Raw genomic sequence first — 12,225 nt, forward strand, 5'->3', positions numbered from 1 at the left:
TGATTTTGCTTGCTTTGGCTGTATAAATCTTTTTTAATGTTCATTTCCAACAGAGCTGCTTTGATTTCCAAATTGAGTTTTGGGGCTCTCATATTTGGGCAGTTTTCTGGCGGTAAATAACATTTTATTAGTTCTAATTGGATCTCTTTAGAAAGCCCGTTAGCTAATATATGTGCCCATCTAGGTGCGATATCCTTATGTAGATTTTCTCCATGATTTTTCTGACTGGTGGGGTCCTCGCCAAGCAGTTGAAGAATCTCTGGGTCTAATGAAGGTGTATTTTCATCCAAAATAGATGTTGCCGGAGCGTCATTTACGTAGACACTCGACGGGTCCTGTTGCGTAGACACAGGTACTGTGTGTGTCACAGATTCGGGTTCTGTTGGTGGCGCAGGTATGGGAGCAGCTCGCGACGTAGATGGTCCGGCAAGTGGCTCTGTTGACTCGGGATGGCAGTCGCCGTAGATGTCAGCGTTATCATCTGCGTAATTTTCCGCTGTCAAGGAGCAATAATAAACGTAAGTATTCTATTTTTAACCATAACTAGCATGGAAGAATGCATATAGCATTTAACTATATGTTAAAGACCTCAACACTTTTAAAGTGGAGTATACCCTCGACACGCTTTGCGTGGAGTACATATAGGTGTCTCGACACAGATTAAGTGGAGTATGTATAATTAATCCTCAACACGGTTTACGTGGAGTAGCCTCGACGCTCATTAAAGCGGAGTAGCCTCAACGCTTATTAAAGCGGAGTAGCCTCGACACTATTAAAGTGGAGTTTGTTTGTCCTCAACACGAATTACGTGGAGCTGTCCAACACTGAAGTGGAGTTACGAGTATTATATCCTCAACACGGTATACGTGGAGTAAAAATTGCCTCAATACTATTATTGTGGGCTAAATATAATGCCATAACACAACTAAGCACTATATTCAATATTAAAACTTAGATAATTTCGTACGGAACAGGTAGGTATAACATTATACTTAATAAAAATATGTTTTCCCATTAAAAATATTATGTAGGTAGGTTGAAGTTCCGTTTTCCATAACCGTGCAATTTCTATGTTTTGTTACACTTAGATTCTAATTATATTGTCATTTACCTTGTAATGAACTATGATTTTCATATTCCTGTGTGTCGTATCTCTTATAGTACGAAGAATCACTTTCTCCTTCCACCGATGCTGATGATGATAAGCGCCGTCTTTTTCGTAATTTCGACTCCAACTTTTTGATTTTCCGTAAAATACTATCATAATCACTATCCCTAGACCTAGAACGCTTTCGTTTTCCCATAATTATTCAGAATATAATTATTTCCCGAATGCGAGGTGTGATTCCGATAACACAAAAACACGTAATGAAATCAGGTGACGCGGGGCTGCCAGTCGGTGCAAGGTGGGAGTAGGACAGAAAATGCTTTCTTACATTATAACTCTAAAGGTGTGACGAAGATAGCATCATCTCATGTAATGCTGCAAGTAATTATTAATCGTCTTCGGTTGAGACCCGAAGTATAATCGCATGTATGGAAGTGCGCACATTACACCAATTAATTCTTCATACAAATTAGAATCGGACCCTACTATCGACCGACTAATAATCGGTGGTCTGCGCCTAGGCTAAAAATTAAGGACGTAGCATTAGGATCGTAACCGTATCTACTCGAGGCGGTCAGTATTCTTTGTATGAAATTCCATACTGCAACGGACACTTATCCGCACCGTAACGTAAACGCCTCGCCTCGCCAAAGCTCGCAAAAGGCGACACGGTGTTGATTCATTTCCAAGTTGATAAGTCTGCTATGAGCTATAAACACACACAGTATAATTTTTTATAACAATAAAATTAATGATTAGCTAGATTTTGATAACGTCATATGTTTGAAATCCTCCCAATTGAATGAAATCGTCCACGATATTATTATCACTGATCCTATTTCGTATGAAGTCACTCAGTACAGGGAAGGCAAATCCATACTATCGGCTGCAGGGTTTTCTTCTTTCTCAGTCAGAATTTTTAAAATTTGTACCGGACCGCTCGCATCCAGGCACCTCCCACGAACTTTACCAGATCGTCTGTACACCTAGTGGGGGTGTAACACATAATAATAATTCAGGGTTAAGAACTGCTTGATCCTCGGCGCTATGATTGTAGCTTACATTAAGTTGACTTAAAAGTAAAATAACTTTTTTGTTACAGGTATTCCACGACGCGGGTCCAGCAATAATAGGTATGTGATATGTTAATTTCTCATCATCATCATCATGGTCATCATCAATTCATCTGGCCACGTTGTGTTTGACAAATTCTCGTGTCTAAAATCATCGATAAGATTTTATCATGACGTGCATTCTAGCCCGCTGAATACGTGTGACTTAGCGTTTACTTTGATACTGAATTTTCATTTTTAAGGCAATTAGAGAAATGTTGTAGACAATTATTGTGGTTTAGAATAATTGAATATTGATTTGTCTGAAATCAATGATACTAGCCATAAAATGAACCCTACCTGTGCAATGAATGCTACTAGTATAGCAGCCTGCGAAATGATTGTAAACTGTATTTCACAGCAACATTTATTTCATTTTAATATTATTACAACTCAGATTTGCTAGTTCCCCTATATGTAGCCCCAATTTATAAAATCGTCCACTATATCACTTAACCTCTTTTGGACAAAACCATTAAGTTTAGTGTCAGTCTTAGGCAGGTCCTTGCTGATAGCATCAGAGGCTTCATCTTTCTTAGTCAGAATTATTGGAAGCACCCACAGAGTCATCATCAGACCATAATCCAGTCTCTCTTTATAAAGCCTCTCAAATTCTGCTCTCGGGTAATATTGTTCAATATCTATGTTGAAAAACCTCAAAAAATTCTTCATAGATAAGTAGTACAAATTCTTGAGGTGTACTAAGTGATTTTTCCTGAACTCTTGGTCGGTGCTACAAAATATGAAGTAGATAAAGTCGACGATGGAGCAGCCGTAATACGAATGTTGATAGTCAACGGGTATCACTTCTGATGCTTCGCCATCCTAGAAAAAAAAATTAAGTTTAAGGGCTGATTTTTCAATCGTCGGATAACTTTTAACTGCAGAATAAGTTTGGCACATTAACAGTTTCAGTATGGAAAATATGTCAAAGTGGCAAGTTTTATTCTTCAGATAAAAGATATCTGACGATTGAAAAATCGGCCCTAAGTGTAATAGTAGGTAGGTATGTATATTTTTAGAAAAAGAAAGTTGATTTGAGGAAATAAATAATAAGACTATTTATGTAGAGATTATACGGAATACAATGAGTTAACATTTCTGAAGGATATAGCGCATGAAAACGACTTTGAGTGTTGTGGAGTCTATATACCAAAATATAGACTTATAATAATATGTATATATCGTACACCATCGTCCAATATAAATATTTTTTTTGAAAAATTAGAATTTATTTTATTTAAATTTCGAAATGAAAAAAATAAAAAGATAGTTATTACAGGTGACTTCAATGTAAATCTACTCAAACAAACCAAAAACTCCGAACAACTGCAACTTATAATGCAAAACTATAATTTTCACATCCACATAAATGAACCGACAAGACGAAATGCATGTTTAGATCTTTTCGTGAGTAATATTAAATCTGCTGAAGGTAAGGTTCATAAATTAGGTTTATCTGATCACGAGACTGGCCAAACCCTACAGTACTCGCTGAATAATAAAAACATTCCAGTCCAACTATGGTTCGTTTGGAAAAGAGACTATAGCAAAGAAAATGTTGACAAATTCAAAGAGTATTTAGGACAACTCACCTGGTCGGAGCTGTATGAATTTAAAGATTTCGACCTCGCATTTGGCTACTTTCATGACATTTATGTACTGCTTTTTAAATTATGCTTTCCTTTGTTAAAAATTAAAATAAATAACAAACCTAAAAAGTCTAAATGGATCACGAAAGGCATTAAGAGATCCTGCAATACAAAAAGAGATCTACGATTTGACTATTATAGAAAAAAAACCAGCCAATCAAAGCATAAATATCTTAACTACAATAAGCTGCTAAAAAAGGTAATAAATACTTCACAAAAAAAAGCGAATAAAAATTATGTCTCTAGAGCCGTAAATAAATGCAAAGCTTCTTGGAATATAATAAATAATAATAAAAATAAAACGCAACTAAATACTGACATTAAAATAATCCATAATAATGAAATAATTACAGACCTTGACTTAATTACTGACATTTTTAATAATCATTACACTAATTTGACACAAGTAACTGACACTTTAAAACCCGATGACAACATAAATATGCACAAACAGCCACAAAGCATCTACCTACGTCCTTGTGACCCTGTAGAGATCATTAAAATTATCAAATCCTTGAAACCGACCCAATCAGTAGGATATGACGAACTATCTACAGACATGGTTAAGCACAGTGCATACTATATTGCGGAAGTTCTAGCATACTTGGTGAATTTTTCGTTCGAAACTGGTCGGTTTCCAAGTAAACTTAAAAGTTCTGTAGTGAAACCAATCTTTAAGAAAAATGATCCAATGGATATAAATAATTATCGTCCGATTACTTTAATCCCAATACTGTCAAAAATATTTGAAAAAGCCATGCATGCTAGACTAGTTGATTACCTTAATAAATTTGACATAATTAAAAGTGAACAAAATGGATTTCAAAAGGGAAAATCCACGACATTAGCTGCATTCAAATTGATAAAAAGTATTTTAGAGAATGTCGATAAAAATAAGTTAGTCTCTACAGTGTTTTTCGACATGAGCAAAGCTTTCGATTACGTACGTCATGATAGGTTATTGGCTAAATGTGAACTTTGTGGTATCCGTGGTCCTACATATGACTGGATCCAAAGTTACTTAGTAAACAGAACACAATGCGTGGAAATTGTAGCTTTGGACGAAAAAAAAGAATTGACAAAACACACGTCTACCTATAGGATCAACAGGTTCGGTGTCCCCCAGGGCAGTGTACTGGGACCACTCCTATTCCTTATATATATCAATGACCTACCTGACATAACACATTATCAATGTACACTCTTTGCTGACGATGTCTCTATAGTTATAAGTAATGACGATATTGAAGAACATGTAAATGAAGTCAATAAAACAATTAATGAATGTATAAACTGGTTAACATCAAATAATCTTAAAGTAAATGTTTCTAAAACTAAATATATTAAATTTTATAATAGGAAACCAAAAAGTAACAATTTCAAAATACAGTATAAGGATGAGGAAATCTTGGAAAGCGAAAGTACAACTTTTCTTGGTATAGTACTTGATCATACCTGTTCATGGACACCTCACATTGACACACTGAACACTAAAATAAATAGATTTGTCTATTGTCTTTGGAAATTAGCGAAAATAACAGACTTTAAGACTGCTCTGTTAGCCTATCATGGTTATGTCGCTTTTTTGCTTCGGTATGGACTTGTACTGTGGGGCAATGGAGTAAAGGCTAATAATATATTTATTGCACAAAAGAAGTGTTTACGTGCTATCTTCAATGTACCCCCATGGACGCCTTGTTCTCCAATATTTAAGGAACACAAACTCCTCACTCTCCCCTGCCTGTACATTTTTGAACTGTGCAAGTTTGTAAAAACGTATCCAAACTTATTTATCAAGTTTGAAGACCAATATAAATTTAGCGACAGACACAAAAACAAACTAGCACACCCCAGGGTGAGAACTGCATTGTATAGTCGGAACTGTTTTGTTATGGCCACAGTCGTATTTAATAAATTACCAGCTCAACTGAGAGAGCTTAATGGATCATTATTTAATAGAAAATTATTTAATTTATTAGTTGACAAATGTTTTTACTCGGTAAAAGATTATCTGACATATAAATTCTAGTGGTTAATACCTATTGTTTGTCGTATGTATTCTGTGGTACTAATATGAATCTGACATTAATTAAAATCAATCTTGACTGTATTCGAATAACTGACGTATATTTACTGACATTATCTTTATTGACATATTGTAATTCAAATAATTTATCTGTTCTTTGTTTGTAGTTGGAATGTTCTGATTTTTTTTTTACTATGCATGGGTCAATAAAAAAAAAATGTAATAATCACACACTAGCTTGCTGGTGAGATAAGCTGAACTGTATTAAACTATTGTAACATCTACCTTGTTGTATTACCTTGTCTCGGTGAATAAATGATCTTTATCTTTATCTTTGATCTTTATCAATTTCATTTTACCGCTGCACATTATTGTTATAGTTACTACTTCATAGCTGCTACAATTAGAAAAGCAGATAAAGTTCATTATTCTATTTTATACCTATTGTTAATTATGAAAAATCTAAAACGTTAAAATAACGGTATCGTTGTGGCCAATGAGATGCTGTCATAGTGACATTGACAATACGTCAATGTCACACGAGGATCAAACGTGAGAATAGAGGGACGCGCGGAGACGACTCCGCGCGCTTTTGTGCTAAGTGATGAATTGTATTTAAATTAAGGCAATATACTGTGAAAGTTAAGTATCCAGTGTTTTATTTATGAGAATAGATCGACCGGCCTTTAATACTATCAATCACTGGGATTATTATTATCACTGCTTATACTGCTTTTTATTATGTCTATGATTTGACCTTTAAATTAATACAAATTTATTTTTTTATTAAAGAAGGTTTTGTATAAATACTTACTTGGTATTTCACCATTACATTACTAACTCTGAAATCTCCATGCACCAGAGTCCAAACGCCTGCTGGGTCTTGAGTATATTTTTCATATTTGTCATAAGTGGTTGGAAAATACTCTTGCAACCTCTTTTTCTGTTCTGGCTTCATACTATTAATGCTTATTTCACTGAAACCCTTTAAGAACTCATTAAACGGTTTTGTACCATGATGGAAAGGTTGTTTCATCTTTTTCACTTTATTCTCAAAGAATTTCGGACGCTTTTCCTTAAGTATAAAAGCAAAGCTATGGAATTGCGCTAGTCGTTGGATAGCTAGCTCTGCGATTTTCAGAGGAATTACATCTAGATTTGAACACATTGTAAAACCTTTTTCTCTTAAGTTTTCCATTATAACAGATTCTATATCGGTGCTATAGTAGCTCTTAGCAAGCTTATATCTCTCTCCAACGGGTATGTTGGCTTCTTCTTGTACCTCATTGATAGCTCTACGAAGCTCGGAATATACGAAAGTCTCTTTCTTATACGCACATGATACTGAAGATACTACGTCTACTACAGTGGTTTGAGTAATGACGTCATCAATTTTAGTTTTAGTGAACAATTTCAGTTCCTTACTACCGTTAGCGGTTTCTCCTCTAATGTTTATTTCTCTATGTGTGCCAAGAAAGCTACTCCCCATTTCAAGTTCCTTGACATCTATATGAAAATGTATGAAGTCTTCATTTTTTATAATAGTTTCAATCGCTTCTTGTAATTTGGGTGGAAGAATTCCTTGTTGAATCGACATCATCATATTACTGTAAAAAACAATAAATCAATAGTTTTAATTAGGTTATTGAAATATTATAAAGTAAAGTGGTTTGTGACGTGCCAAGAGCTTGTGAGCCCTAGTGCGAATTAGTGAATGGGCGATATGGACGTTGGTATAGCATTGTTTTTAAACGAGTTTTACTAAAATTACTTTTGATATTGACTACGTCTTCCGTCCCGTGGTCGCCACTTGAGAACTTTTCTGCCCTAGCGGCCAAAAAAGCTGATGATTACCAGAGGCAATTTAAATACTTGAATAACTTAAAAATAAATGTAAAAGGTGCCCATCATAATATTTATGAGGGTTTCCTCTGATTTCTCTAGGATTCCATCATCCAATCTTAATTTGGTGACAATAGGAACACCTCAGAAGTGCATGATATGGTACCGGTACCGAATAAAATATAAATTTGAAAATCAGACCACAATAAAATTTTGACGAAGTAATCGGTAAAGAAACGTTAAAAAGAAACGTTTCTTACCGAACGGGTTGGATAATTAGTGGTATATTATAATAAATAAATTACTAACATAGTTGTATAAGGCACCCATTTACTAACCATGTGGATCAATATTATCTTTAAATGAATAAATTGAATTGAATTGAATTGAATTGAATTGAATTGAAAACATACAGTGGAACATAGAACCTCCTCATTGAATATGTCGGCTAAAACTACAAAATTCTATTATTTATAGGGATTTAAGTATTAATATTATGTTTCTAGGTACTTACAAAGGACGGTTATTGACAATTCTTTTTTCTTTATTATTTTAATCTCCACGCACACAATTTCTTAGACCGACTGGTCTCGCTTGAGTGAATAAATGTAAGCAAAGACAAAATGAGACACAAACAACATAAAAGTGATAAATATAATGGCAGTTTTAGTACCTGATTGTAGATTATAAGGTAATTCCAAGGTCAGCTTATAATATAACTAGCGGCCGCCCGCGACTTCGTACGCGTGGATCTCACGTTTTACCCTCTTAGGGGTTGCATTTTGCAAAATCCCGTCTTAGTGAGCACCTACGTTCTAAAAGGAACCCACATTTTGAGACTTCTAGCACTTCTGAGATTTCGTGATGAGTCAGTGAGTCAGTTAGTCAGTGACCTTTCGCTTTTATAGGTGTAGATTATATTTATAACATTTAAACACACAAACTTATTAGCACTTAAAAGTTAATATAAAAAGTTTTATATTGACGTCTTTTTAATATTTTTAAATAAAAAGGCACAAGTTTTACGAGTATTTATGTCACACGCGTGGATTTTGGAATTTTTATACATATAATTGAGTATGTTAATGTGGTAATTTATTTCTTTTTGTATAGGTAACGTTCTTTATTAATTATGTAGGTATGCTTTATTTCAATAAAATTTAAATTTGTGTATGATGTGATGTGCTCATTCAATAATACGACCTAAAACTTTCAAGAAGAGAGCGTATTTACACCTCAAAGGCCGGCAACGCACCTGTAACGCCCCCGGGACTACGGGTGTCTATGGGCGACGGTAATCACTTTCCATCAGTTGATCCGTCTGCTCGTTTGCCTCCTGTCACATAAAAAAAAGTCGCGCGGCAAACTATGTATTGATTTTTCAATGAAAGTATAAGTATAGGCTATTAATTGTATTTGTCGTGATAATGATAATGTGTGTTGTGAAAATTCAAAATAGTGATAAGCTAATTTAATTGCACTTCATTAGCAATAATTCTATCTGCAATAAAAATAATAGGTGTAACTTATTTCTATTTGTGCATTAAGAAAATACAGCGTGTATCTGACGGCGTGTAAAAAAATTAAAGAGGGAACTCAGTTAACGATTCTGATTCCGAATCAATAAAAAATTAGTACTTATTTTTTTACCGAATAATCCTCACTTTTCTTGACTCATAGTAACCGCGTTGTCATAGTAAACGCGGCTTTACCCGAATCCACAGCGCGCGCGCTTCAAACAAACACCGCCACGTCGGCGGCGGCTCGTTTGAGAAGCCGCCGTCCATTTGATTGTGCTCTGCGCGCCGCGCGCCGCTTGCCGCGCCTGGCTGTTTTCGTTCCCGCGCACTCAGTTGCCAACTGGACATGCTACTCTGCGTATACCTTGATTTTTTAGAATCCAGCAGAGATGTAAACAAACACTTTCATACACAATTACACCATAATCACTTACGTGTTCATAAAATCATGCACATTATTTAACAAGCCCATGAAACCAACTTTATTCTCACGATTAGAAATCAATCTTTGAAACAAATTATTTTAGCAAAATACGTGGACGATGAAAATTTTAGAGACTTGTCAAATTGACTTGACGTTTAAAATTATGTGTTATCTACATTTTTTTTGTAATCTAGACTTCTAGCCAGAACTTCAGTTAATTTTTTTTACAAGTCGTCAGATACGCGCTGTATTTTAATAACAAATGTCACTATGTGAACTTATGGTGCTTAATTTAATTCGTTCAAAAACTACTAAGAGTGGATTCGACCAAACAAGAGTAATCTCAGAATAAATCGTCAATTTTAACATATTTCCCATACTGAAACTGACAATGTGCCAGTTATACCAGGAGTTATTCTCGGATAAAAGTTTGGTCGAATCGGGTCTAAATCTTACTTACACTTAAGACAGTAAATGGACACAGATTTTCAATTTTTAAAACCACGCTTAAAAATAATTAAGATAAAGTTTGTATTGTTAAATTGCTTTATTGAGCTTATTAAGAAAATGAATACTGTTGGCAAAGTCAAACTGTAGGTAGGTAGTGTAGGTATACATATTGCATTACATTGATGTTTAGAGGTGATTATTAATGGCATTTCTTACTAGAATCATCATCAGGTCATTTGCAAATGATATTTTGTTCATTTGCAGATGGTCATTTTCTGATGATAATGAAGTATCAGGAGGCAAATGGAGAAATAGAGGGTTTAGCTCTAAGAAACTACAATTTAACATCCAATGTACTACATGATGCAATGAATAAATTAATATGAATTAAAATTAGAGCATTCCTATTCCTCTTTTTATAAAAATATCGATTTATTTTTTCTAAATGCTCGTATAAACCATAACTACACTACTTCTGGAATTTATTGGCACTCGTGAAATATTTAAAAATTTACACTTACATTCCTTTATTTTGAGTTGAAGCAATATTTTGACGGTATCGAATTACGAGATACTTTAAGCTAAAGTTAAGTTGAAATTACATTTATTTTTACTTCAGAATTATATGATCAAACGAACTTACCAAGTGAAGTTCGATCTGAATTATCCTGTTTTCGCCGAAGAGATTTATTTTACCGTGTAGTACCCCTGTACGACAAGCCAATCCGCACACAATATTCAGCGTAGTAGTAGTAAAAAACAAAAGAGCGGGCAACCCCACCCCTACCACGCTGTGGGCTCGGTGTCCGAGCGGTCTCATTATATTTAGAGAAGAGATGACATTGACGTTTACCTCTAGGGAAGAAGATATAGAAATCTTCGGGTTGGGAGGGACCTTAAATCTCTTCGGCGAAAACAGGATAATTCAGATCGAACTTCACTTGGTAAGTTCGTTTGATCATATAATTATCCTGTTTTCGCCTCCGAGATTTATTTTACCGTGTAGATGTTTAGAGCATGGATCAATGTCCATGTTAAATGGTTAAGAGAGTAAATGTCAATGTACTAAATACATAATAAAGCAATATTTTTGTATTAATAATCGTATTGCATCACTTATTCATAACAATAACAAGTATCACGGTCTCAACAAGATTTTGTTCATTATAGAGTATTATTAGATACATTTATTTGTACTTCTATTAACTGTTAAGTACGACTACTGATTGTAAAAAGTTGCCAAGACAGTTGACAGAGCATCCTGTCTATCCAGCACACTGGCTAATTGTGTCAACGTTGACAGCGGCGCAAATCGCAGGCAATAATGCCGCGTGTCGCGTGCTGTGTGGGCCGAACACCCTCGTGTCGACACTCCTTTCCTATATTTATCCAGTTTCATCTCAGAACTGAGCTTGACGACGGTAGTGGTTAACACCGAATCGATCACAGTGACTGCAAGGCTAACACTCTGATTGTTGTAAAACATAATGTGGTTAATTAAAACTTATTACTTTATTTGGATACAGTTTGACCAGTATTCCAAAACAGTATTAATTTGGATTCCAAGTAACACTGTTGCGAGGAAAAAGTTTGGTTTCTATTTAATAGCACCTTTTAATAGCAATCTTTTGATTCTTGAAACCTGACCCATAAATTATAATATTTATTTAAATAATTATATATTTCAATAAATTATAATTTCACTAACGATATTGATAAGCGGTGGTTATTTAATGTTATTATAGGATGCACCCGACTTTAGATAATGCTAAGAAAATCGAGTAAACTAGGTACAATGATGTAATTGAGCATTGTAAAAATATTTATTTGTCAGTCATTTGGTGTAGTGGTTTCGAAACGGACTACTATGCCGAGAGGTCCCGGGTTCGATCCCCGGCCGGGCAGAAATTGAATTGATACAATTTAATTTCTGTGATGGGTCTAGGTGTTACTATGTATAATATGTACTTATGTATATAAAAACGGTATTTAAGTACGTTTATATCCGTTGTCTAGGACCCATAGCTTTGCTTAGTTTGGGACTAGAAGCGTAGTGTAATGTCCAAGGAAGGATATTTATTTATTATTTGC

The 12,225-nt window shown here is 34.7% G+C and overlaps 1 protein-coding gene and 1 long non-coding RNA gene across 4 annotated transcripts in view; one reads left to right on the plus strand and one right to left on the minus strand.

The window, feature by feature from the left end:
- Positions 1–12,225, plus strand: part of LOC135077746 (uncharacterized) — a 200,608-nt gene that overhangs the window by 117,493 nt on the left and 70,890 nt on the right. Inside the window, exon 3 of the long non-coding RNA XR_010258498.1 lies at positions 2,211–2,241. This is a non-coding gene — a long non-coding RNA (uncharacterized LOC135077746). The remainder of the gene's footprint in view (positions 1–2,210; positions 2,242–12,225) is intronic.
- On the minus strand, positions 2,592–10,743 carry LOC135077723 (uncharacterized). 3 transcript variants are annotated; one of them, XM_063972295.1, is made up of 3 exons: positions 10,656–10,743; positions 6,713–7,505; positions 2,592–3,045 (listed from the first exon to the last, which is right to left on the minus strand). In XM_063972295.1, exons 2-3 carry the CDS (start codon positions 7,499–7,501, stop codon positions 2,632–2,634), a joined length of 1,203 nt encoding a protein of 400 aa, XP_063828365.1. In that variant the 5' UTR covers positions 7,502–7,505; positions 10,656–10,743; the 3' UTR covers positions 2,592–2,631. The 3 variants fall into 3 exon arrangements, with proteins under 3 accessions (XP_063828365.1, XP_063828366.1, XP_063828364.1); XM_063972296.1 differs by lacking the exon at positions 10,656–10,743 and adding an exon at positions 8,996–9,062; XM_063972294.1 differs by lacking the exon at positions 10,656–10,743 and adding an exon at positions 8,255–8,454.

Source organism: Ostrinia nubilalis, chromosome 13 (genome assembly GCF_963855985.1).
Source record: "Ostrinia nubilalis chromosome 13, ilOstNubi1.1, whole genome shotgun sequence".
Classification (NCBI taxonomy): Eukaryota; Metazoa; Arthropoda; class Insecta; order Lepidoptera; family Crambidae; genus Ostrinia; species Ostrinia nubilalis.